The 26297-nt window shown below is 50.8% G+C and overlaps 3 protein-coding genes and 1 long non-coding RNA gene across 16 annotated transcripts in view; 1 reads left to right on the top strand and 3 right to left on the bottom strand.

The window, feature by feature from the left end:
- Window positions 1-254: 254 nt before the first annotated feature.
- HOXA1 (homeobox A1) lies at window positions 255-1744 on the bottom strand. Its single transcript, XM_069462217.1, has 2 exons — window positions 1093-1744; window positions 255-610 (listed from the first exon to the last, which is right to left on the bottom strand). The coding sequence occupies exons 1-2, from the start codon at window positions 1742-1744 to the stop codon at window positions 255-257; spliced, it is 1008 nt and encodes a 335-aa protein (XP_069318318.1).
- Window positions 1745-1926: 182 nt separating this feature from the next.
- On the top strand, window positions 1927-6122 carry LOC138377590 (uncharacterized). Its single transcript, XR_011231803.1, has 3 exons — window positions 1927-2216; window positions 4953-5215; window positions 5624-6122. It is a non-coding gene; the product is annotated as an uncharacterized lncRNA (long non-coding RNA).
- A 101-nt stretch (window positions 6123-6223) lies between these two features.
- Window positions 6224-8554, bottom strand: HOXA2 (homeobox A2). The gene is made up of 2 exons (XM_069462225.1): window positions 7982-8554; window positions 6224-7337 (listed from the first exon to the last, which is right to left on the bottom strand). The coding sequence occupies exons 1-2, from the start codon at window positions 8367-8369 to the stop codon at window positions 6598-6600; spliced, it is 1128 nt and encodes a 375-aa protein (XP_069318326.1). The 5' UTR covers window positions 8370-8554; the 3' UTR covers window positions 6224-6597.
- A 4249-nt stretch (window positions 8555-12803) lies between these two features.
- The window catches only part of HOXA3 (homeobox A3), a 45065-nt gene continuing 31571 nt past the window's right edge, over window positions 12804-26297 (bottom strand). For 10 of the 13 annotated variants that reach the window (XM_069461725.1, XM_069461728.1, XM_069461730.1 and 7 more), the window contains 2 exons: window positions 15969-16614; window positions 12804-14547 (listed from right to left, as the gene is read on the bottom strand). In XM_069461725.1, the coding sequence (XP_069317826.1) occupies window positions 13739-14547; window positions 15969-16494 (1335 nt within the window). In that variant the 5' untranslated portion in view covers window positions 16495-16614 and the 3' untranslated portion in view covers window positions 12804-13738. Of the gene's footprint in view, window positions 14548-15968; window positions 16615-19438; window positions 19654-23880; window positions 24094-25220; window positions 25300-26297 lie in introns of those variants that run through there. The other 3 variants (XM_069461736.1, XM_069461737.1, XM_069461738.1) reach the window with 3 other exon arrangements.

The raw sequence follows: 26297 nt of genomic DNA, 5'->3' as shown, positions 1-26297 counted from the left end.
CCTAAAAGTGGGAGGGATGTTAAGGCCCACCAGAAAATTGATGCTGGCACCCAATCTGGATTAAGAAGCCAACCCCTCACCAAGTCTCTGGTCCAGCATACTCTGGAAACACATTATCCTGACCAGGAGCTCCGCAGATAGGATCAGAAAGGAAGAAAGAGACTAAATGAAGGAAAGATAAGCTAAGAATGTGCTTTGGGTAAGAAGTCCGAGCCCAAGAAGCCTGGACTGGGAATTCTGGGGCTGGGGCGGCCTCAGTGGGAGGTAGTTAGAGTATCTGAGGTAGAAGACCCCGGGGAAGGAACGCAGGGCGATGAGCTGGACTTCTCTGAGGATTCCTCGGCCTTATCGTCGCTTCCCGGCGGGGTGGCGGGAGAGATGGGCAAGAGCCCCTCCTTCTCGCGTTTCTTCTGCTTCATTCGGCGGTTCTGGAACCAGATCTTCACCTGGGTCTCGTTGAGCTGCAAGGACGCAGCGATCTCCACCCTGCGAGCGCGCGTCAGGTACTTGTTAAAGTGGAACTCCTTTTCCAGCTCCGTGAGCTGCTTGGTAGTGAAGTTGGTGCGCACCGCGTTGGGTTGACCCACGTAGCCGTACTCCCCAACTTTCCCTAGTGCAGGGTAGGAAGCGATAAGATGAAAAGGTAAAAATTTAAAAATCGATATGAGATCCCCTACACGCTTCAGAGCAACATTTAGGTAAAGGAGAGATCAAGAACATCTCAGCACAAACCGGGCTGGGGAGGGTGAGTGATGAGGTGTAAAGTGTTAACCTGAAATCAACCATTAGCGTGACCAGACCAGTGATTAATAGAGGCTGGAGATATTAACAGAACACTACCACCACCACCACCGCCACCACCACCATCCCTACACACACTTCCTACTTCCCGAACATCTAAAATCCTTTGAAAACACACCAGTCCCTTAGGCTCCTTTGCCCCAGCACACCTTGGCACTCTCCCCACGACCTACAACACTAGTCGGAAGCAAGAATCTTTTTTAAAAATTCACTATTAATTTTCCTTAAAAGCTAAGTATACCAGCTCCTTCCAGATTCATCAAGGAGCATCCACCGGCCGGCAGGACTGACCTGTTTTGGGAGGGTTTCTTTTGACTTTCATCCAGTCAAAGGTCTGCGCTGAAGAAGACGTCTCGGACGCAGGGGAGCGACAGGCTTCTTGGTGGCTGGCGTGGAGAGGGGACAAGGAGTTATTATACGTGGCCAGGGCCAGGCTCTGATGCTCTTGTCCATATGAGTGGTGAATGTACTGGGGCGAGCCCACCGCGCCCCCAGCATAACCCTGGTGGTGGTGGTGATGCTGGACCATGGGAGATGAAAGATTTCCAGTGTAAACAGCGGGAGCGCATGGGGGGTACCCACCACTTACGTCTGTTTCCTGATTTAACGCATAGGGGCTATAAGGCGCACCAAAGTTCTGCGCGCCATAGCTTGGGCCACAACTGGAGTGGGAGTAGGACACCCCCAGGTTCCCGGAAGTCTGGTAGGTGGCCGGCTGGGTATGGTGAGGGTGGTGGTGGTGGTGGTGGTGGGGCGAGTTGATCTGCATTCCCCTGCCCACTAGGAAGCGGTCGTCGCCGCCGCAGCTGTTGGCACTGACCGCGCACGACTGGAAAGTTGTAATCCCATGGTCGGACGGGTAGGCTCGCGCTGAGCAGGTCCCGGAGTCGCCACTGCTGAGGATGGGGTATTCCAGGAAGGAGCTCATTCTTGCATTGTCCATCTGTCACTGAGTGACCGGGTCCTGCGAAGCCCTGGGTGACCGTGCCAACTTTCTCACTTCCTCCATGGGGCCGGAGAAGAAAAATGATATGAATGTACAGTGCGCAAGAGGGGGGGCGGGAGGGCGGAGGGCGCTAGGGGAGGGGCACGTGACTTTGTCGGCCAATGGCTGAGCCTCCTGCGAAAGTTTGCCGGCTTCGGCGGTGATGGATCACCGTTTCAGTGGCATTTAAATCCCCGGCGCTCCTCCGTCTAGGTGACGCGCAGTCGCCCCCCCAGGCAGCTGCGGCGGCGGCAGCAGCTGCTGCGGCTGCAAGGGCAGATTCGCAGTGCTGGGGCGAAGGGGAGCAGAAGCCGCCTTCTGCGCGCGCCTGACTCTGCTCGCCCCCCCACCTCCGGGAGGTGGGGGCTGAGAGGCAGCTCCCGCCCCTGACCCTCTCCCCACCATGCACAGAAAGATGAACTGGCAAGAGGTGAGAAGGGAAGAGGGCTCCTGGCTTTCTCGGGGCGGGAATCAATGGGCCAGAGCTCGCTGGGTGTCCAAGGACACCGGCCGAGGCTGGAGCGCGCCGATCAGGAAGGGTGGGAATCAGGCCGACGCTGCGCCCCAGGTTCCCAGCGCGCTTCCACTGTTGTGAGGCCATGCTGTGAGGCCGTGAGGCTCTGAGGAGCACAGAGAACGACGGCGGAGGGCGAGGCTGGGCCACCGGCTCTGCAAGCTAGGAATGGAGAAGGAAGTGCGCAAAGGGCTGGTTGGGAGGAACCCGGGTGGGCGTGGAGGAGAAGAGGGCAAGAAACGAAACTTCCCTCTTCCATGGTGGGTCTCTTAAGCCCTTTCCCCACAATCCCTGCTCACTATTAGCATGGCAATGAGGAGCTTCTGTAATTCGACCCCCGGTGGCGGAAGGGCCCAGAAACAGCTCGCCGGAAAAGGCCGGTGGTGGCTGGGCTCTTCTCCGCCCTCCCTCTCCTCTAGCTCCCCGCCCCTTCCCTCCCCCCTCCCCCCCACCCCGCTCAGCTTTGCACCGGGGGTCCTCGGGGATCTACAGCTACTCTGCCGCTGGATTTTGAGGGGTAGGAGGCGGGGGAGAGAGATGACGCTAGCAGACGTGGCCAGCGTGGGGGCCGAACTGTGCGCTGCAGGCCATCTGCCGGTTCCCCAAGCCCCTGGAGCCTGCGCGCTCCCGCATGGGCCTCAAAGGGCCGGACCACAACTCCAACAAAGTGCACTGAATTACCCGCTCCACGTTTCTCTTTTTCTGGAGGGAGATATTAGGAATGGGAGAGCCTCCTCTTGCCACCACCCCCAATTCTACTGCACGTCTGGAGTGGGGGTGGGGACTGGCAAGTGGGGGGGAGTGGACAGATGGCTAATGGTGGACAGGACACTTTCCTCTTCCCCAACGATACCTCCTCCCCTTTGCAACTGGCTGTGTAGTTAGTTGCTTGTGTGAACCTTTAAGTCCCCAGAGAGACATGTGCAAGTCTGAGCGTCATCCCAGGCCAGGGGTCCTGTTCTCCATCACCCTCTTTCTACTTGATGCTGATGGAGTCGTTAATTGCTGTTTACTGTTAGGTTTCATGTCAACCCTGGGCTTGTAGAGAGAAAAGGCCGAACAGACACCAAGAATTCATGCAGTCCTAGGTAGGAGAAATCCAGAGATCATCCAAGAAACTTTGCAGCCAATGCTGTATAAATTTTACTCCAACCATGTGTACAACACTGGAATCACATACACGAAATTTATAGTGAGGATTGTATGTGGGTTTAGGGTTTCCACTCCTCTCCAGCCTTCCCTCCCCTGTTAGAAAAAGGAAGTTTTACTGGAGGCAGGCACATTTAAAATGTTAGTCGTACGCCTTCAGGCGTCCGTGTTCCATTGTCTACATGTAGAAGTTCCCCTCAAATCTGTCCCCTCAAGAGGGAAAACCTATGCAGACCTTTGACTTTGGACTCCCTCGGTGGCAATGAAACATTTTCCCCAAACATTTCCTTTTGGAATGGTATTTCTCTGTGACCTTTGACTCATCCCAAAACATCATTAAGAAGGAGCACGGGCAGGAAAGGTCCCCCCTGCCCCAAATTCAGCCCCTGGGAATCCTCACCCTGGAAAAGGGAAAGGCAAGGCAGCCCTCCTAGAGGCTGCTTCCTTGGGAGCGCCAGGCCGCCAGCATCGGGGAGAGAAGGGGCTCCTGTGGGGGAGGAGGCAGGATGTGAGAGGGACTGTGCTGGCAGTGCGAGCGATCCTCTCTACAGGCCGAAGCCACTGGGTACATTCTCCATCCGCCCCCCCCCCCCCCCCCCCCCCGCTTCATTCCTGTACCTTTGTTGGCCGCCTCTGCCAGAGTTTGCGCTACCCCCTTGGCTGCCGGGCGCCTGCCACAAAGCCGCCCCAGGCCGTGGTAGCTCTCTCTCCGCTGCTAGTTCCCGGCCTCCCTGCTCCTCTCCCTCCACCTCTCTTTCTCTCTCGTAGCCTCTTTTCGGGGGCAGCCTGGGTGGGGTGTTTTTCTTGGGATCATAAGCGTGCACTCACACACAGGACCGCAAACATACAAGATAGCGACTGTCCCGCCTCCGCGCACTGCTCCCGGCTGCCGCAGGCCAGGCGCTCGCAGCTGAGCCGGCTCCTCCTGGGCTGGCCGCCCAGAGCGCAGCTCTCCAGGAGCCGCTCACAAAGGCAGCCTCCTCTGGCCTCTAGCCCGTAGGCTTCCGTAGCTTGGTTCCTTCCTCCTCCCCCGCCCCCCCTTCCGCACACCCCCAAGAAATCCAGGGGGCCATTCCGCGGTGTAGGAGACCCTTGGTCCTCTGGGCAAGTAGGCCAGCGCTCCAGGACTCGAGCTAGTCTCTTTAAACACTCTGGCAGAGGGGGTGAAAGGCGAGCTTGATCACGATTAAAATGATCATCTGCAAGCGGCTTGCTTGGCTCAAAGCGCCTCTTTGAGGGCTCTTCTACTAGAAAGAAAAGGAGCGAGGAGGAAACAAAACGCCACCGAGGCCCGGAGCTGTTCATGGCATCCGCGGCTCAGCCAAGCTGTTGTTTTAAAAGAGCAATAAAAATGAATTATGACTAAACGCCTTCTAACTTAATGCTTTCGGACGGGGATCCCCGGCAAATACGTAAGAGGATTTTTATTTGTGCATGTGTTCCTGCAATTGATCTCTTTGATGACATTCTCATTCATAGAAAGCGTTTGATTTATGAGCGTAGGACGAATCGCATCCAGGAGCGGCGCAGCCCTGGCCGGGCCCGGACGCCCTCCTCGGCGCTGAGCCTGTGGCCGGAAACCGACCGCAGTCCCCACACCCTTCAGCCGCTGCTGGGATTTAGCTGGTGAAGGAGTGAGGGAAGATAGGGAACAAACAAGAAAGATTGCAATTTCATTGTAACTTCCAAGCCTTTGCTGTTAAGAGCTGGCTTCTTAAATCAACCCGCCCCACACACATGTTGCTTACATGCTTCGTTTTCTCACGGTAAGTAGAGATCAGAACAGAGCTCAGAAAGGAAAAAATAAATATGGGGAGACATAAGAAAGGGGAAAAAAACAGAACAACCCAGTAACACACCCTAGATCACATTTTATTGATATGTCATTTAAAGTGCTTTTACTCTTTCTCTTTTTAGAAACTGGGTTAATTTATAACATGGGGTGCAGAAACACTCCATTTAAAATTTCAGCTTGCTAACCTGACAAAGCTTTAATGATCCATTATTAGCAATGTAAACAGATTTAAGAATGAAATATTGATTTTTCTGACCCTGAAAAAAGAATCCTAGAATGACTGAACCAGAGGATTGGAAAGAACTATTTCTGAAGTGTATCTTCCAGCCTAGTAACCATTGTTTTTTTTTTTTTATTTTTGTTTTTCTCTATCTTTTAGGTCTGTTTTGCCTGAACCTATCAACAGCTGGGAGATTAATCATCCACACTGAGAATGTGCAGGGATTTGTGGGGAAGGGGGTTGAAATGTAGATGTTTGAAACAAACGTGTATAAAAGTGTATAAATAAATGAGTTGTTGATAACTTAGTTATTGACCTGGACACTGATAGCTTGTTAAAGAAACTCCATGTTTCTCATTCCTGAAGTTGGGGGTTTCTGTAGGCACTTTATTTCTCTACTTTCAAGAGCTTGGGCTTACCCAAATCTTAGGCTGCCCAATCTTGTTTCTATTACCAATTTTAATCTATGGCTTGAACCTGTACACTGAAAACCAAATCCATTCCTTTCAAAAAAAAAAAAAACAAAAATAAAAATAAAAACAAAACAAAGCAAAAACACTTGTCAGAAGCCCTAGCCATTTTCTGGCTTTTTTTTTTTTCTTCTGTCTATTGAAGACTTTGAACATGCCGCCTTAATAAATATACTAAAATTGAAAAAGAAGATAAATTTGACCAGAATTTTATTTACCAAGTTAGACTAAAAGAAGAAAAAGAAACCGTTAAGAGCCTTGAGAAAGAGGGAGAGAAAAATAAGAAAGCTACTTATAGCAAAGGAGAATTTATTCTACCAAAAATACGCATGACAATGCATCCTAGTGTAATACAAAAATAAAAAGAAAGTGAAGATACAATTATATGATCACTTTCTTGCAGGCCTCATATATTGCTCTCAGGAAATCACATAGAGGGTTCTTGGATTAAGTTTAAAAAACTGAAACTCCCAAATAATCTGTAAGAGATGGCTCTGAAACCCGGTCAGGGAAATCACTAAACAAAATCCTCAATGTTTTAAGGAAGGAAGGGGTAGGTCAGGAAGAAAATAAAATAAAAATCAACTCTCGGAATAAAAGAAGGCAAAACCACCTGGTCAAGGGGGTTTTTGTTTTGTGATGCTTTGTTTTGCTTTAATGTTTTTAGTAATTCAGATGCTGCAAGTCGATTGTGGTGAGTGTGTCTGTGAAAAAGTCAAAGCTGTCAGCTGAAATATCTACGGGACTGTCGAGGGAACCGGGCAAACTGGGCGAGACTGCATCTGAAAGCTGCAGGCAGGAATCTGTGGAGAAAACGTTAAAGTCCTGCAAAGAGGGGACCTCGAGGGCCTCGGGACTGTCATTGTTTAGGCCAGCTCCACAGTTCTGGCCCATTGTTGACAAGCAGTTAGGAACAGTGGGTGACTGGTGCTGAAAATGTTTCAGATTTTTCTCATTGCTGGTTAAAGGCGAAACTGGGAAACTTTGGGAGTCGCCATTGTGTCCGTTGGGAGCCTGCTGCTGAGAGAGGGCATTTTGCTGAAAAGTGTAACCTTCCCTCTCCAGAAGGGCCCCGGAGACGCTAAGGGCTTGCTCAAAGAGCGACTTCTCTTCCTCGTCCTCCTCTACTTTCTCAGAGTCCTCGAGGCTTTTAAATTTCCCTTCACCGTTTTGGTTCTCCTTGCACTGGGTCTGCCTCTTGTGCTTCATCCTCCGGTTCTGAAACCACACTTTCACTTGTCTCTCAGTCAAATCCAGCAGCGCTGCAATCTCCACCCTTCGGGGTCTGCAAAGGTACTTGTTGAAATGAAATTCTTTTTCCAGCTCTAAAAGCTGCGTGTTGGTGTAAGCAGTTCTCAGGCGCCGCGATCCCCCGCCGCTGCCATCGGCGATTTCCAGGGATTCTGCGGAAAGGGAAACCAACAAGAGACACACGCACAGTTGAAGGTGGTGGGGTCCGAGCGGGGTTATTCCACTGGAGAATAAATATAGCAGAAAAGATCAACTGCAACAAAATGGCCGCCCCTGGATGCAGTAGAGCTATTGTGCTGCCTTCCCTGGGAGCCCAGCCTGGGGAGACCCCATCTCCTCCACCTCTATCAGATTCATGCCTTTAGCTCCCCCCAACCTCTTCATCCGGGAGCAAACTTTATATTAGCCACAACACAATTTATAATTAATGCATCAGCTGCTTAGCTGAGCAAGAGCGATCTATCACTCTTCATTACTGTCAAAAAGCCAAACTCTAGGACAACTAGACAAGAGGAGGTCAGTTCCAACTCAAATAAATCATCCCACATTACACAAGTTAGGGAAAGTTTCCCCCCTCCCTTCTTAAAAATATATATCTCATTGTGGAGCACAGGATCTCCTTTCCTCTCCATCAAACCCACTCCTGAGCCCACAGGGGCAGGGAAAAGGCAACCAAGCATCTCTCCCTCTCCCCCTTCTCTCCCAACCCACGCTCCCCTCCCCCAACCACCGCTCTTGGGGCAGCCCAGAGAGGGAACAGGGTCCTGGGGACCTGGGGCCAAGTCTTTGGACTGACCTTTGTGGCTGAGGCAAGCAGGGCCAGTGGTGGCGGTGGCTGCGGTGGCAGCAGCCGGCGGCAGCGCGGTTTTCTTGGCCGCCTTCTTCTCCTTCATCCAGGGGTACTCCGGTGGCTGCAGGGCGCCGGCGGGCACCGGGCTGCCGCGGCTGCCCGCGGGGCTCGGCTTGGGGCGGCCGCCAGCGCCGTGGCGAGGGTGACTGCCCGGGTTCAGGCTGGGAATGGTCTGCTCAAAAGGAGGAGGAATCAGTGTCGAGTGTGAAAGCGTCGAGGTCTTGATTGATGAACTTTGAAATGTATCAGCGACAGGGGGAAAAGATGTCAGGCACTCAGCGAGCGACGGCTGGCTATTGATAAAACCAATCTCTCGCTCAAATTCGTAATTCATGGCCTTCTCCTTGGAGCCCCCTCGGAGAAAAAGTTCCCTCTTTTGGAGGGGCTTTGGGGGGGCAAGACCCAGGAAAAAGGCGAGTGCGGTGGAAAAAAAAAATCTATCATAGAAGATCGCTGCTGGGGTGTTTTTTTTCTAATTCACTGATTACAGCCGTATGGGGACCGCGCTACTATTAAACTATTGAATTCATGGAGACAAGGTTGAAATTGGACCGAATTGGCTGTCACATGATTGCTTCTGCCCAATGACAATTTGGGCTTTAATCAAAAGAAGCCACTGTCTGTTTGATTGATCCAAAAAAGTCGGGAAGGAACGCCTCATTGGGGGCCAGCGAGGCTTTATTTACACTTTTTTTTCATGGCAAAAATACATATAGTGGGTGTGGGTGGGGATGCCCTGGAGTGCGTGGGGGCGAGGGTGCCTGCCCACCTCCTGATCAGCAAGGATCTGGTGTGTTGGGAGTGTATGTGAGTGTGTGCGAGCGTGAGCCCTGCTGCCGGTCCGCCGGCGGCTGCCCTCTGCCTCCCCCGCACACTCCGCGCATTGTTTGGGACTGTCGGGAAGACGCCTCGCACCTCACAAATCATTTAAGCACCTCAGTCTGACGCCTGCAGTCATTAACAAAGTAATCCATTAATCTTCAAAGTTTTGACACCCGAGGGCCCCGCATCCCAGCCACATAAGTTCTGTTAAGGCAGGAGGAAGGAGCAGAGGGAGAGAGGAGATGAGAGAAGGAGGGAGAGATGGAGAGATGGAGAGAGAAGAGAAGAAAGATTTGGGGGGCATTTCCCTTTTCTTTCCCTTTTCCTCCTTCACTTTTTCTAAAACAACTTCCTGGATCTCAGAACTGATATCTCTCTCTCTCTCTCTCTCTCTCTCTCTGTTTTCCTTTTCTGCCGTTCCCTCTTTTTCCTCTTTTCCCCTTTCCTCCTCCCTCTCTCCCTTCTGTCCGCCTCTCCTTCTCCCCACAGCCCCTCGCCCCCCCTCCTAAAGTCCAGCCTGGAGTCTGCGCCCCCCGGCCCATTGTTAGCGGTCTATTCCCGGGCAGCTTTGCATCTGCCTCCGGCGGGAAGCGGAAAACGGGAGGAGGCTCTGGAAGCTTCCCGACCTTCCTGCGCCATCAACTTCTCAGGAGTGGCTCGAGAAAGATAGATGCATGAGCCAAGAGAGACAGCAACCCCAGGTCCATGTGTCCAAATCCCCGTAGCCAGGGCGGCGGCCAGCCAAAGAAATGCCGCCCCGAGCGGGCGAGTGCGGCTCCTGGCATTCTGGGTTTCATACCCGTAGGGCTCGGGTGCGGTGAGTATTTCCGTGTTCCAGGAAGTCTGTTGGAAGTTACCAGCAGGGAAGAAGAGGCTTCCGTCTCTCTCTCTCTCTCTCTCTCCTCTGCCCTTCTTCTCCTTGTCCTTGTCGCTCTGGTTGGGGGCTGGTTGGTTCAGATACAGCAAGCAGCAAGTGCTCCCTGGCAGCCCGAATTGCCTCCCACACCTTCCCGATCCCTGGGCAGCAGGGATGTTTGCACCCAGGTTTTGTTGCGGGAAATAGCACTGCAGGGGAGAGGAGGCGACACAAGGAGGAATTATAAAGGTTCTCATTCTCCTTCATTCTCTCTTTTTTCCAATTCGGAGACTTGAGACTGAGTGCATCTTGGATGGTGCTGGAGGGTTCAAAAGATAACACCTTTAGGTACCAAGCAATAACTTTTTTAATATCCACCAAGCCAGAAAGAGGGGAGGAGGCTGAGAGAGATAGATCATAAGGTACCTCTTTTGCCCCCCAAACCCTGAGGATGGTGATTCGCTTTTGCTTCCTTTGAAATGGACCAAGTGATCAGACTCCCCCAGGCCGGCAGGCATCAGTGGCAGGAAAATAAATCATTCTGATGGCCAGAGAGAGAGAGGTTGGCAGGGGAGAAAAATCTATGTAGAAAACAAGAAAGGCTGACTCCATCTCTGAGGCCGGCATCAAAGGGGGTTTGGGGTTGGAAATTAGATATAAAGTGGCCTACATCGATGACTAGTCCAGAACATTGCCTTACAGATAGGGATGCTATTTTGGAAATTTTAAGGTTTTTCAGTTTTCTTGCTTTTATTCCAAACAAAGCTCTGAAGGAAGTCTGGGCGCGATCAATCTTGCTCACCAAAAGCCTTGACAGCTTCTGGCCCTTAAGAACACATTTCAGCTTCGAGCTCTTTCCAAGATCAAATGTGGCCGAGCAAAGAAGAGAGCAGGAAACGCAAGTAAACAAGGAAAACTAGGCTTTTAAAAATATTTTTTGGCAGTGGAAAGGGTTATAGGGCTGCTTTTAGAAAAGGTGCTGTGTGGACTCTGGGGTGGCGGCTTTTGGTATTGTTTTTACCAGAAAATATTGAGGGGTTAAGGGGAGGGAGTTGCAGAGAGCAAGCAGCGCTGCCCCCATATCTCTGAGGCTTTGTCAGGGGCTGTGTGGGTGAGAGCTTTCTGCCCGCCTCAGCCGCCTTAATTCAAATACCATCTGGAAGAAAACGCTTTCCTTTGACCACTCAACACTAAAATCTTCCCCAAATCTATTACTTTAACTCAGGAGATATTTTAATAAGGATTTCTTTTTAATATCTAGGAAGCTGGGGGTGAGATCGATATTTTTTCTTTGAAAGCCAAAATGAATGTCTTGGCTGGCAAGATCTGGGAAATCATATTAGAATCTCATTTAAAAATCTCTGCCCTGAGGGAAGGAGGAAGCCTCCAAACCATTCTTCCCTCAGCTAAAGAGTAGATTTCAGAAATGGGTTTCAATAGTGGCATTCCTGAAAGATTTTCATCCTTGGGTGGAGATCTCTCTCTCTCTTTTTTTCTCTCTCCCCCTCCCTACCACCCCACCCCACTGTTCCTTATTTTCCCAGGTAATGTTATACTCTTCTTTAAAATGATTACTTAAAAGAAGACTCCTGTATCTGCTCAGCATGAACAACCAAAAGGCGGAAGCTCCAGTCCTCACAAAGACTGGTTGTTCAGCCTCTGCATTTATGAGGTGCGCGCCATATTTCAGAAGGGAGGTTGGGGTGGGGGGAACAAATCCACCTTTTCCATAGTCCAAACTCTTTACAAAGAAAGAATATATATACAAATGTGAGGAAAGCACTTCTGGGTGTGAGAGAAACACTCAGCTCTCCAGAGCGCCTGGCTTTGCATCCTTTTTCTTAAAACGTGAGGAGGTTCCCTAAAAGCAGCTCCTGGGAACCCAGTAGGTACCCAGATATGGCTTCAGTGCCTGCTTCTAGGGATCATCTGAGGGAGCTTCTCAGGGGAAGATAGAGGCCGTGATGATGGCTATTTTGAATTGCAAACAAAATGGCGACATTTTTCACTTCTGCCTCTGAAAGATACAATCCAGGGAGAATGAGGTTTATTTCTCACGTCAGATGCTTCCGATCCCCAGATGAAGGCAGTTCCTCACTTCCATCTCTGAGCGGGGTGATGATGGTGATGCAGGTTTGAGGTTTGCATTCTCTGAGTCTGATTCTTTCTCTGAGCAATTCTTCCATCTTAAAATGAAAATATTTTCCTTTACTGTGCCTGCCTTTGCCTCTACCAGCCGGTCAGTAGGCAGCCCTATCTTAAATCCAGGGGTAAAAATGTAATATTTAGCTCCTGTAGCATCAAATGAAAGAAGTACTTATAAAACTGCATTTTTATTAGAAAAATACCAATCTCCTTGCTCTCTCCCCCTCCCCCTGGGGTCATAATAAGAAAGCAGGGAGGGCAGAAGGAGAGGAAATAAATCCAGAGAATGCCAAATACTAAATTCAGGAGGAAGCTGATGCTGGGATTCGGGCAGCACAGGGAAGGGTCCACAGCCCTCCTCTTGCTAGAGACCTGAGTGAGCCTCAGTCCGGTTCAAACTGCTTCTCTCCGCATACGGATCCTAGGAGCCATTCTTTCCTCCTGGCGCGATACTGGACTGCGAAGCCTCCCCTGAGGAGACCAGGAGTCCGATTGCTCCTGGAAAGTACTCAGCATCCTCCGCGCGGATGTAGCCCTTCCCGGGTTAAGGCGTTGGCTGGTCCACTTCGACCGGAGGAAGAACGTGGAAGAGAAGACCGCCCTGCCTTTTTCCCCCGCCGGGCTGCCCAGCACCTGTGAGCTCCCCGCAGCGCCTTGGGCCTGGCTGCCTTTGTTTCTTCGGCCTACAGCGCTGGGCAGCCCCTGAGCCCTCGGCCTGCCTCCGCAGCAGCTGGGAACCAGGCAGCCCACCGGGCCCGCGGCAAGACGTTACCAGAGCTGCCGCCGTCCGGAGAATTCGAGCTTCCAGGCGAGCCGCCTTGCCAGGCCCCAACGCCGGACCCGGAGCTGGTGGGCTGCCACACAGCCTGCTCTGCCAGCTCGCCTCTGCCTAAATTCCACGCAGACCCTCGACTTGGGCCAAAGAACCCCTTCTAAACACGGATATTATTCAGAATAAAAACTTTATTTTTTGTTTTGTTTCTCAGAATGTGAGCAGCAAGGATTGTAGAACTCTCAAAACAAATCTAGCATTTTTCGCGTTTACAGACTGTTTTTTCATTTTTGCCGGATGTTACAAACCTAAACCACTGTTTTCAAAAGCTGGATCCTCTCTGGTTTTATTGCATCATTACCGTTTTTATAAAGGAATTATATTTCCCTTTCAAATAAAAAAATTTTCTATGTACGCCAACACACCATTGAACAAAAGGCCCAAGAACCCTTCTGAACAATCAGGGTACAGAATTTCTTTAATATAAATACAAACGGATGGGGATAAATAATATTTAAAACTTAGATTATTCAATGCTTGCAAAAAATATAAATAAATCTGACTGTTCACCAGCATACACACACGGAAAGACGTACACTTAATCATCCTTGCACAGGGAGCCCCTGTTTGAAAGCGCCTTTGATTTTTTTTTTTTCTCGCTCTTTACAAGAAGTGCAATTTAAAAAAACTAAAAAGTAAAAAAAAAAGTAATCGCTTCCCCTCGGGAGCCATAATGTACGAACAAATTCACATTGAAAACTCGACTAGAAAATTTGTTCATATACCCTGTTTCTGATCAAAGAGTGGAGAAGGTAAAGGGTGCAGGGCCAGCGGCCAAGCTAGGGGCGGGAAGAGATAAATATCGCTACTGATACTGACAGCCATTCCAGCAACCAAGATTGCTACGTCACATAAACTATAAAAACGCGTTACCAAAGTGGGGGGGAGCGGCGACGGGAAAGGGAGTGAGTAGGGGGGGGAGCAGAGAGAGGAGAAAGAAAACGGAAGGGCAGGAAGAACCTTAAAAAAAAAAAAAAAAAAAGCAACCAAAGAAGAAAGGTGGAGGGGTAGGGGGAGACTCTCCTGGCGCGTAGCCCCGAGCCCACCATCACAGGTGGGTGAGCTTGGGCGCTTCCTGAATTCTTCCCTGAGAAGGATGGTGGGCTGTAAGGTCCGTGTAGGTGGGGTGCGGCTCCCCTGGCCCTGGCCCATGGTGGTGGCCGCTTCCCAGCGGCCCAGCGCTCGCATAGTCCATGGCGCCGGAGGCAGCGTGGGGGAGGTGAGTTAGGCCAAAGAGGGCAGGCCCAGAGTTGCTCATGGGTTCCACATAGCTGCCCCCCACGAAGACGGGGCTTCCCTGTAAGTGTGGGGTCCCATAGCTGCTGTTGCCCTGCAGGCCATGAGCGTGTGGATCATAGTCAGGGGTGCCCCCTGCACCGGCCCCCGCCGCTGTGTTGTAGCGCTTCTGTGGCGGTGGCGGGGGCGCGCAGCTGGGCAGGGGCGCCGGGTAGGAGGCAGGGGGCAGCCCGTAGGCGCCCTGGGGGGGCTTGGAGAAGGGCGGGGGCGACTGGGGCTCATATGGGACGCTGTTGACCAGCGAATGCATAGAGTTCAGATAGCCGCCTGCGCCGGGGGGCACGGGACTGCGACTTGGGGACTGGCCCCCTGACGACGTTAGCATGCCCTTGCCCTTCTGATCCTTTTTGTACTTCATGCGGCGATTCTGGAACCAGATCTTGATCTGGCGCTCAGTGAGGTTCAGCAGGTTGGCCATCTCCACCCGGCGCGGCCGGCATAGATAGCGGTTGAAGTGGAACTCCTTCTCCAGCTCCACCAGCTGCGCGCTCGTGTAGGCCGTGCGCGCGCGCTTGGATGAAGCCTGCCCAGGCGGGCTCTTGTCGCCAGCGCAGCTCTCGCCTGCGAGGACATAGGTGAGAGGAAGAGCGGGGTCAAGGACTGCCCGCGGCCCCGCCCAGCCCCTGACCCAACCTGGCCCCTACTTCCTCCAGGCCCCAAAGAGCCAGCCCTCCTTTTGTCCCCGCCCAGAGAGAAGTAGGAACTAGGTGCTATCCTCTCTCCTGGTGGGGGAAGCAGCTCAGGTAACTAGTCCCTCATTCCGCCAAGGACCAAATCATAGGCTTCTCCACAGGGATAGCACAGAAAAGCAGAACTCTTCTGGTCTATATTTCCTTTGTGGAGCTATTAACTTTCCTACTCATTTACTGATCTTGTGGGTCCAGCAGACAACAAGCTCCCAGTGGGCAGGTCTCACCATCTTTATTCCCTTCACAATAACTAAAATGTGGGACACTTTAGGTACACACTCAAAACCTTCTTTCCCTCCCTCACTATCTGACTGAATGATTAGGCAGTAGCTTTAACTTATTTCTATCTACCCACAGGAGATGGGTAGAGTAGAAATCCCAAACTGAAAGGCTTTCTTTGGCCCAAGAAAGAGATCTCATTGAAGCTATTCATTTCTGGTGGGAGACCTAGGCCCCTCACACTGGGTCTTAGTCATTAGGGTTCTTTATGTCATCAAGCAGCCTTCCTAAGCTCCCAGCTTCTGCCCACTAATCTTGTGCCCTCCTGGCTGCCCTGGCCTCCCAAATCCTGGCTTTGGAAGTCCAAGATGCTCAGGCCCAGAGCAGAGCACTGGCAACTGGAGAATGCGGGGGCAAAGGTAACCAAAATGTTAGGAAGCCCAAAGCCTGGGGCCTTTCCTCCATTAGAGTCCAGTTCCAGGAGGCCCATGTGGTTCCCATTAGGATGACAAGTCCTCATCCCCTCTCTCAGGAGATCTCTGGCTGCTTTCATTGTACTAAGTCTGAGCAGGGTCTTCCCAGAGGTAAGGCAGCCACTCCATCTGCTGGAGCAAAAAATTGGCTCTGATTATAGGTAAACCGTTGACTCTGTTTTGAAGGGTGATTAGACCTGCTTTTATTCTGCCACATTTCAGTATGGGGAAGATGTCACTATTTCACTAGAATAGAGGAGCTGTGCTAAAAAGAAAGACAGTGGAGCTCAGGTTGATTCTGTCTAGAGTCCTAATTCCAAGAGTGGAACAAGGGGTTCCAACTGCATTAAGTCCCACTTGCCCTTGCAAAGGTCCAGAGAGACTCCCATCAGGTCTCTGGGGTTTCCCAGTCCACAAAAGTCTACCACCTCCGTAAGTTGCAAAGACTTTGGAAACCTTTTTTCTTGAGGGAGGGGCAGTAAGAAGCAGTGACTTCCTGGAAATGTTCCAGCGCTCCCAGACTGTGCTGGATGTGGCAGCAAAGCAGCTTGGGGGCTGGGAACCAGGCCAGAGAACCCTCCTCCAGAAGGCACTCCTTTACCTGAGCTGGAGCTGCTGGTTTTCTGCTTTGTGTTTTGCCGAGACTCTTTCATCCAGGGGAAGATTTGTTTGGCCACAGTGGGCGAGTTGAGCAGGGGGCTCTTGGCCGCGCTGGCGGGGACGGGGTTGCTGCTGGCATTCTGAGGTGGGGAGACAGAAGAGGGGGGCGGGGGCGCGGCAGGGGTGGGTGCTGGGGGCTGCGGCGGGGGCTGCGGCGGCTGTGGTGCAGGGGGCGCGGCCTGGGGAGGCGGCGGGGGCAGGGACGTCTCGCCCAGGCCTGGGGGCTGGCTAGGCGGGCCGCTAAGGGTGCGCAGGCACGCTTCGCTCAGCTCGTGCGCCTTAGGGTGGCCCCCAGCGCTGGCGGGCGACTGGAGTGAGCAGGCGGGTCGGTGGTACTCGCCCTCGGCGCCGAGAGCGGCGGACGCCGGGTACGGCTGCTGACTGGCATTATAAGGGAACCCGTTGGCTGCCTGGTAGGGGTAGCCACCGTAGATCGCCGAGCTGTCGTAGTAGGTCGCTTTTTGCATCGCGTTGTTTCACGATCTTGATCGCACACTCTGACAGAGGCTTGACACCCGTGAGGGCGCACATTGGCACGCCCCCGCGGTCACGTGACGCTCCGCCGCCAATGGCCACCCCGCTCAGACCTGGGGGGAGTGAGAAGCGTAGCGCCGTGAGGGCTCCGCGCAAATCCATCTTACTCTCAATAGCTAAGTGACATGAAAGCCATAAAAGAAAAAGTGGTCAGCAATATTTAGCAGCACGACTTGGCCCCGGGCGCAGGGAGCTGCGCTATAAAAAGCCGCTGGAATTTACTGGCAGCTACAAATATTTGCTTAACTTGCGTCTGGAGTTGAGGGGATTTTCCGGGGAGAGAGAAGGAGAATGAGTGAGGGCTGGAAGCTGAGTCTTGGGAGCCGGGGGTCCAAAAGGAGAAAGGCCTGATAGGCTAGAAAGCAACAAGGTTGGGATCCTTCTTTTCCAGGGAAGAAGAAAGTTGGGGTGTCCCTTCCTCTCCGCTCTTTGGCCTCCTCCAGAGAGCCTCCCTCTGCGGATCTTGGGTAAGGGGCAAGGAGGCAAAGGGGTGCTTGGGTCGTCAGTTTTGTCTCCACTTTAGGACTCCTATTTCCCAGAAGAACCGGGTGACTTCCCACCTAGCCCCTTCTTGGACCTTCCTGCTCCCAAGAGAGGTTTGCACAAAAAAATTACAGACAATTGCCCTATCTGACCATACTGGACTTCAGAAGCTGAGGTTGTTAGGCACTTAATCCACCCTTGTTCAGGAATATGACCCATCTCCTCCAAATGAGCCCCTTGTGGCCAAGGAGGTAGGGAGAAAAAAACTCTAGGTGGAACACGTGTGTGTGGGGGGCGGGGGGCGGAGAAGGACCAACAACACCCCATCCAGCAACTCACAACTCAAATTCTGGACAGTTCTTTACTCCTTTACTTCTTTCCTATTTCTCAGGCACTTCCCAGCAAACCCCTCCTTTTCCCCTAGTTACAGAAGGTTCCCAGACCCTCCTGCCTTGGACCTTCTGAGGTGCTGTTATTCAGGGCAACTATCAAATTCTACCTGTTAAAACATGATGGATTAGAGAAAAAAAACAACCCACCAGGAACCTGAAAAACCAGCGTTCATCTCCATGACCACGGCTTGAACTCTCCTTCCAACTTAACGATAATAGGTTCTGTCTTAGAAACTGCTATGTAATTTGATGTATGGGGGTCATTTGGCTCCGGACTAGGGACGAGGGATGGAAGCACAAGCCATAAAATCCTGCCGGAGTTCCCTGATCTTTGTGTGCTGTTGTTGTTGTTGATTATTTGTTACTTGGCCTATTTACCTGCTTCAGAAACACCAAGTAAAGGATAACATTGAAAATCTAAAAAGCAATTGAAAACCATCTCAGCTCTCTTTTATTTAGAAATCAGTTTGCAGAAGTGAATTCTATGTTTTCTTTTTGTTTTCAGCCTTTGCATGGTCAACCTCTGGTTCTCAGCACAGAAAAGTTCCATTTAAGTTTCATATATTCTCTCTCTCTCTTATGTTAGTTCCCCTGACCACTGAAGATAATTATAACAGATTCATGAAGAAAATGGTTTACATTTCATGTCCCAACTATGTGCACTGAGTGCCACAGTTATTCAAGTTTTCAAGGAATATCAGATACTTTGTTAACTAAAAAAAGATAATGTATTGCATCTACCAGTGGATGATTATAAATAATTTCATCTTTAATAATGGTTTCCTTTAGATTTCATTATTAAATCAACAATCTGACTAACATCTGGAAAACAGACACAATTTTTGAGATCCTCAATTAAAAATTACAGCATCCCTTATCCTGAGTTTTTGTGCATTATTATGAGCCCTGGAGTATTGTTTCTCTTTTGGAAATAGGTAAGAAGCTACAGATACCATGATCGAAAGCAAATAAAGTATAAAATAAAATTCAAAACTGACTAGCAATTTCATGTCTCAGTTTCCTTTTCTTTCACTGAAAACAGTTCCTATTACATTTGGCAGTGTTAATGTCTGCCATTATAAATTTTTTAGATACCAGGCTTGTGTAAAATAAAACGTCAGGTTAAGAAAATTACTCTAGACACCTGAACAGCAAGATATTAGATAAAACAAAATTAAGTTGATTTTGAACATGGAATATTTGTAGTGACTTGCTAATCCATTATCACAGTCTACACCAGCCAGCTGCTTACTTAAGCCTTTTCATCAAGCTGTGCATTGTCTTGTAAAATAACAAAAATATCTTTGAAAATGAAAGAGTATACAACAGCCCCATAAACTTAAAATACGAATTCAACTCTGAGAGCCCACCAAAGCCTTCCCTATTGTTTGAGGTTGGCAGACCACCACCTTGGAACTCACGCCCCCCCCCAACCTAGCCCCCAAAGTTTGCAACCTAGTAAAGAAGTTGGCGATTTGCCAGCCAGGAAACTTTGCTTTGTACCCCCAAGCAAGGGCTGGGGATACGGGGAGATTCCTCCACAAAGATCTGTTTCTGGACAATAACCCCCAGGTGCAAGAGCTGAAAGAGAGTTGAGGAAGCTAAATTGAATGCAGGAAGCAAGCCCCCATTGTCTCTCTGGAAGATATGCCCAAATTCAACCTCCTTCTTTCAGATCTCCATCCCTCTTTCCATTCCCTCCTCTTCCTCCGCCTGCCCTCACCCCAAATTTGACCGGGAACTTGGGGTAAGAGTCCCCGCGTCTCCTTCCCCCGCCCCCCAACCAAGAAAAGTTGAAGCTGGGCTAGAGGAGATGGAAGAGGTGGGGGCGGGGATGGGAAAGCGGCCTGAACTCTAAGTGTAAGGGTATCAGTCACTGCCGAGAAGGAAGCTCCGGCTTGTGAACTCTTCTTGAACCGAGATTTAAGTCTGCAGCCATAAATCACCGAGACGTAAACTCCGCCATTCAGCGCTGAGAGCGGCCGGTTGTGGCCCTGCTTACCTTAACTTCTGACGAGCGGCGCGAGCGCAGGCTCGGGCACAGGCTCCGGCCCCCGGCCCGGCTCCGCGGCCCGGCCGGGTCCCCTCGGCGCGGGATGGGCACCGACCCTCAGCATCAGCCGAGACGCCAGGCAAGCAGGAGACCCCGAGGCCCGGACACCGCCGCGCAGAGCGTGGCCGCCTCGCTGCTCCGGCACGGCTCGCCCAGGGCGGACTGGGGTGGCTTGGACCCCCCCTCCCACCCACCCCACCCACCCCTCCCCCACACCCCCGCCCCCTGCCCTTCCCGAGGGCAGCAGCCGCGGCCCGGAGATAAGCGCTAGCACGGCACCGGGCTCTGCCTGGGCTAGTGGCACCGACTTGGGTATGTTTCTTATGAATATTACACGCAGAGCAGCTCTGGGGGGGGGGGGCAGTGGGGGGTGCTGGGACGGGCGGGAGGGGAGAGACCAAGGCTGCTGGGGAAGCGCGGGCCAGCGTGGGGGATGGGACTGAAACGAGGGGAGGGACCCGAGGTGGGGGGAGCTCCTCGGTGGCGGGAGGAGGGTAGCCTCCCCCCACCCCCAATGTCCTCCCTCTCTTCGCTCCTAGGCGTCACTAAAGTCCAGGAAAATTATGCTAATGAGGACAAAAGGCTCTCACAAAGGGGATCTCTTGCCGGGCCTCTATTTCTTAGGAATCCTTTTGAGAAACCACGTATCTGCCCTGGACATTTCCAATTGTGGGGCGAGGGGAGAGAGAAACAGAAGTAGTTGAGTTCCCTAGACTTTGGGCCGTTTACCTCACCTGCCAACCCCAATCCACGCACCCCAAAGCCAATCTTTGGGGAGACTTGGTTAAGGCTTTTCTCCAGAGACCTCCCCAAGAGCCAGCTGGGCTGTTTTTGGTTATATTTTTCGGCAGAAACTGCTGAAATCCTGGCAGCCAGGAGGGAAGAGTCCTGGGGGAGATGTACATTTGTCCCAGCAGTGAAATAGGACGGTCCGGCATCAGGTACCCAAAGGGTGTCTGGAAACGCGCCTCTCCAGCGATCTTGTGCCCATTTCACAGTACAGACACGCAGCCCACCCACACGGAAAACAGATAAAGCTCTCACCCCAAGAGAAACCGACATCCACGAAATACATACATATATTTTTTTTTCTTAATTAGTGGGATGGAGGAACACTGAGCTGAGCAGAGGAAACGCCCGAATTTGCCTGGTAATAGTGCTACAACTTTAAAAGAGGATGGTTTCCCTCCCAAAGCCTCCCTCAGCCGCCCAGGTTCAGAAGCAAACTCTGCAAGGGTATGAGTGTGGCAAAAAGAGAGAAAGGGAGATTTCGTGCAATTCCGAGGCGTCAACGGCGGGACCTTCTCAAAGGAAGGTGTTAAAAATATAAGTAGTATGTTTAAACTGTCAGGGAGCCAAAGTGTCACCTTAGAGCAAAAACAAAGCCAGGGGAAAAGGGAGAAATCAAAAAGCACTCTGAGCCAGGGTGGCCTCATGCATACCAATGGTTTTTGTCATTTATGGCTGGGCAAGATTTATGACTCGGCGCCCCAAAGCTGTAAACAGAGCACAAAACAGCAAACACTTGCTCCTTATGGCATATTGCGGCGGAGCAACTTGAAAGGGGGAGCCGGGGCGCGTAGGAGGTGAGAGCCGGCCGCAAAAATCCGCGCTCCGCGGCATTTTCTCTTCAAACTTACCCGGTCGGATGTGGCATTTAAAGAAAGAAGGCGTGGGTCAATAATCAACCCGCACTTTCTCCTCCAAACTGCTGACGCTACTCTCACCACCTTCTCAGCTAAGCCAGCTGCTGGAAAGGCCAGCTCTCCGTGAGAACCTGCCGGGGAGGAGACGGTCTGGGCTAAGGGGGCCGGGGTGCCCCGAATGCATACCTTTCCACTGGAGCCAAGACCACGCCGGGCAAAACGCGAGGACTGGACCTGAAGAGCCGCGGGAACCAAGGCAGATCTGGGGCGGGAGCTCAGCTCGGGCCAGGCCCTCTATCAGCCCTCGACAAGGTGGCTTCTGGGCTGAGGGCCTTAGCAGACAGAAAGGGGCTCAGACCTCAAGACTGGGATCTGGAGTCCTGGCACTCAGATTGCCGGTGCCCGGCGTCATGCCTCTCTGCTGAAATCCAAAGGACTGGCTTTGCAGCAAGCGCAGGCGAGATGATTTTAGAACAATAATTTATCCTGGTGGAAGGTTTTTGTTTTAGGTTTGTTACTGGTTTTTTTTTTTTTTTTTTTTTTTGAAGAAAAAATACCGCTTGTTAATTTCCACCTCCAAAAATTACCCGCTGCTGCTGCTGTGCCCTTTCTAGGCAAATCCCTCCGCAGTTCACCCGGCTCCACCAAAACGACCGAGCTTTGCAGTACTGAGAGGACCCTTCGGCTCCCCCAATTCCCCCAAATCCTTGGTTCCCGATCTCTCATCCAAGGGGACTAGAAGAAAACATTTTTTCAGCACTAGAAGAATACTTGGAGCAGCAAAGGTGCCTGTGGCGCCTTTCCACCATTCAAGGGGGTGTCCTCCTGAACACGTCTGAGGGGGCCTCCAGCTCCGGGGCTGTGCAGCCAGGGAGGAAGGTGAGGAATAATTGTGGGCAGGAAGAGGCATCAAAATCCCAAAATGGGGAGGAAAATTTATTGAGGAATTATACTTGCCTGTGAGGATGAGGCCGGCATTTTGAGAGCAGAAGGGAACCAGCCTTTTTTGATAACTAATAGATTAGCTATAATGGAGTGGCTTTACCTCTTTCCTTGGAGGAAAAACCAGTCCAAGCTCTATAAATGTGGCTATTGGTTTCTTGCTTCTTCTCACTGTTCATCTTTTTATACAGAACCAGCTTGAGAGTTCATCGCTAGATATTTATTCAGGTTGTTGGCAATGAAGCGACAATAAAAAGATGCCTCTAACAAACCTCTATTCCCTCTCTCATTCTTTCTAGCGAAACTATATTATTTATGAGTCTTTAACTGGGTCAAAATGCGCCAGAACTGGGTCATAAATCATATGAAATGCTGACAAGTAATTGAACAGCAATTAAAGCTTACATTTTATTTCCAAGGGGTGTTTTAGAGCACTTGAAAGGGCCTCAGTTAAACATGGTTACTGCCGAGGCCAGCATGGGGGAGGGCAGACGGGCCCTTTCCTTCTGGGAAAGTAAATCCCACTCAAGTAGGGGAAGCCTGGTTTTACTTTATTTTATTTTATTTTGAAGTACAGAAAGAAGTAAAAATTTTTTAAAAGTCAAATGGGCAAATCCGATTTCTGACTCCTTGCAGGCATCCCTTTTCCTGCTCCAAGGAGCAGCAAAAAATGGAGTTTCCTTCCCCTTTCCAGGGAGTTTTTTACCCTTCCCTGGAGTGTGGGGTCCCCAAAGCCCAATTAGCTTGGGCTTTCCCAGTAATCTGGAAGCATACAGTTTAACTTTCATCTGCCTCCATCCTGGCTACAGCTTGGTTTCTGGAACTGTAAAGCTGGAGAGATGTCTATCTCTGCTTCCTGAGGACTCTGTGTCCAGACTTCTCTCCCACCCAGGGTGCACCGGCCAGTTCTCAAACTCTCCAAGCCTGCTGTGGGCATACAGGGAGTGTCCAGACTAAGCACACTAGTGAAACCCAAATGCAACTTCGGCTTGGCCCCCTCCTTTCTCTGTCTCCTGAATGTTAGAATAAGTGAGCTTGGGCATCCAGCATGCTCACCCCCACTCAGAGGCTCTCCTAGTTCTCAACAGTCTTTCTCTATCCCTCCTGAGGCAGAGGGTGCTTGGGAAATAATGGGTGGGCACCCTGGTCCAGCACCAGCCCTCCAGTCAAGTCTGGATCCCTGGGTCTGGCTCCTTGGGTTCGGTTTATAGGAAAGCATGCTCTGCAACCCAGCACTGAACAAAGTGTCTGGAAGCATCATCAATAAAATGGCAGTACATCTATACATTTCCCTCATTGATTTCCCTCTTCCAGCTGCTCAGACTGCCCAGATCAGCTCTAATTCTCCATCCCCGGTAGAATAACACCACCAACCCAGGAGAAATTCCCCTTCTCACCCACCCAGCGTCCATCCCCTTCAGGCGATCTCGCCTTGGGAGCTTCAGTGCCTCACCTCTCTTCAGTGCAGCCCCCAGGCTTCAGGACCCTCTCTCTGCCTGAGGCTCAGCTCCTGAGACTCCAGCCCTGCCCCACTGCAGTGGACAAAGCCACCCTTGCACCGGAGGCCATCGGGGCCCACCTAGTAGCCTCCAAGTGTCCCTTCCTTTATTCCCCCAACACTTTCCAGGGAATTAAACTAAGAGTCTGAGGCACTACTGGAAATCTTTAAACGGTTTCAATTCTGAAAGAGAAACAAAGGAAGAGAGAGGCTGAGGGTCCTGTCCATGAGCCAGGGTCTCCTCCCCTGACCTTTGTCTCTCACAGCCATAACTCACTCTAGATATGAACAATCAGCGGAAATACCTTAAAATAAATTCCATCCTCCTGGTGTGGCCTTGAGTCCCATCGGTTAGCTCTAGCTCGCCCAGAACCGCTCCATGAGTGCTGAAAACTGCAACCCGCTCAGAGAGCACTCTCCGGAGAAGGAGAAGGAGGAGGTGGGTGCGTGGGGGTGGAGGAGGAAAGCTCTGGCTCTGTAGAGAATCTAGAAAACGTAATCACAGGAGAAGCCTGCCTGGGTCTCCGCTCCAAATGCCACAATAATGCCCTGTATTATGTGCTCACGTGGTCATACGTCAACTTAAATCCTTTTATTTGAAATAGGGAATCACTGAAGGAACTAGGTTTCCAAGCAGAACATTTAGCTTTGGGGGAGGGGAGGGGAGGATCCTTGACCAGCAGTCTGTAAGAATTTTGCCTAAACAGTAGAATGCTGGGGGCCACCCCCCCCATGCATGCCATATAAGACCGTTTATCTCCACTTATATTTCTTTACACATACTCCAAACACAAGGGAACAGCAATGCTATCCATATTCTTAGAATCCACTTAACTTTCCTTATGGCCTCCTGCCTACAAACAAGCTGAATCCAGCATACCCAAGCACCTCAGTCTCCTCTAGCCCACAGGCCAGCATATCAAAAGGCAAGGGCCAGGCCCAGAATGACTGGCCTGGTCAGTGACTTCCTCAGGCCTGCCATTGTATGGAGTTTGCTAACACCCACACCATACACCACAGCCACTGGAGAAACCAAAAAGACCCATAGTTACCTGACAAAAGGATAAGACATCTCCTCTAAGTCCAGCTGGTTTTGTTCAATGGGAGCCTGCTAGAAAAGATGTGCTTGGCTACAGAATGGTTAAGTAAGGGTTTTACAAAGTCTGGAAGGACCTAGTGCCCTGGCCAAAGCTGTGCTTACACATTTCCTCAGTGCATAGCTGAGTGATACATGAAATTATAGTTTTCTAAAGAAGAAAAATGTCAGAGGAAATGATCTAATTGTCTCTGCTAGAGAAAAAAATGGAACAACCTTCACTGGAGTCCCTTAAGTTAACCTACAAGACAACCTGGGACTCTCCTTACAGGCAGGTCTATCCACTCTCCCCTAAGACAATTCTAAGTCCATCAGCAAACTCTCCCCCCAGCCCCTGCCAAGTCTCTGCAGAAACATCAACTGAAAGAACTCTCCCTTCAGAGAAAGAAACATCCCTTCAGAACTCTCAGAACAGTCTTAAGCAGAAAGCCAGCAGAGAACCAACTCTGTCTGGAAGAAACCTGATTAAACTAAGCTGCACCCACCCTTGTTCTACCCCTACTGCTGCTTTCTGCTTGGTGACACTGCCCACTGATTTCAACACTGCACCTTTTCACCAGCTGTCTAAAATGTTCCTCTCTTCTGGTCTTAGTTTCTGAACTTGGAGAGTGCTCTGAGGCTGGTAAGATCCTCATACCATATTTTTTCATTCCTTGAGAATAGGTCTTCAGCTGGCTAAGTGTGAAGACTCACTTGAAGCAGCTGCAGGAGGCTGTGCATGATTCTTCCCCTACTCTATTCCCTTGCAGGAAAGCAGAAGGGGTCTGATGAGAATGTAAGGAGGCCTGGTCTTGGGGAATCCAAATCAGAAGGGCAATAAAAGAGGAAACCTAATCCCATGGAAGCAAGCCCACACCTAAACTGGTAGCAGTATTCCAATAAGGTTCTGTTTGTGTTATAGCTGGAGGAAGGAACTTACCTAGCTCCCATCTCAGTCACAAGCTGGAAAATAAGAACCCGAAGTGAAAAACCTGCCTTTCTCAGGTTTGGGAGATGGGGGAAAGGGATCAAAGGCTGGTTTTCAAAAAGCATTCTCCTGTCCCCCATGATCTCGGTCCTCTAATTCTTACTGACCTCTGCTCCCTTTATACCCTCCCTAATCATTCATATTGTGCCCTCCAGATACTATAAAAAAGAACCTAGAAGTATTGCCCAGTTACTGGCAAACTCTCCTCCCCAAATTTCTGGAGATGTATCAACTCAAAGATAAGAAGGGGCCCCCTTCAGAACTCTCAGAATAGTCTTGAGCAAATAAAAACTCATGAGGTCATAAATCAATGGGAGAAGTCGTTGGTACTCCTTCAGAAAAATGCCTTAATGCCAGCAAGGCCCAGAGGCATCTCAGCTCCAGGTTGGAGCCTCCATACCACTGCTAACATCCCAGTTAATGTTCCAACTGCTGTTTAACAATTAACATTAATGACTTGGGGTGGGATTGGGTGATTTGGTAGGATGAGAAGGGAAAAACCTGAGAAGTCAAAGGAAATTTAACTTCTGAGGTTAAAAAAAACAGCTTCCCTAAGAGAGATTTTGGCCTGGGCAACACATCTAGGGAATCAGCAGCTGAGAGTTCTCCTTCACCACTCTGAAATCCATTTTCCTGGAGCAAAGCTATGGGCTGTTTAA

The sequence above is a fragment of the Eulemur rufifrons genome, chromosome 29 (genome assembly GCF_041146395.1).
Source record: "Eulemur rufifrons isolate Redbay chromosome 29, OSU_ERuf_1, whole genome shotgun sequence".
Lineage (NCBI taxonomy): Eukaryota > Metazoa > Chordata > Mammalia > Primates > Lemuridae > Eulemur > Eulemur rufifrons.
The sequence above is the reverse complement of the archived record's forward strand: the minus strand, read 5'-3'. Positions and strand labels throughout refer to the sequence as shown.

Coding starts and splice junctions, on each gene's coding strand:
- HOXA1 (XM_069462217.1), bottom strand. CDS start 1,744: ATGGACAATGCAAGAATGAGCTCCTTCCTGGAATACCCCATCCTCAGC. Junction 611..1,092: donor AAGAAACCCTCCCAAAACAG/GTCAGTCCTGCC, acceptor ACCCTGCACTAG/GGAAAGTTGGGGAGTACGGC.
- HOXA2 (XM_069462225.1), bottom strand. CDS start 8,369: ATGAATTACGAATTTGAGCGAGAGATTGGTTTTATCAATAGCCAGCCG. Junction 7,338..7,981: donor TGCTTGCCTCAGCCACAAAG/GTCAGTCCAAAG, acceptor CCCTTTCCGCAG/AATCCCTGGAAATCGCCGAT.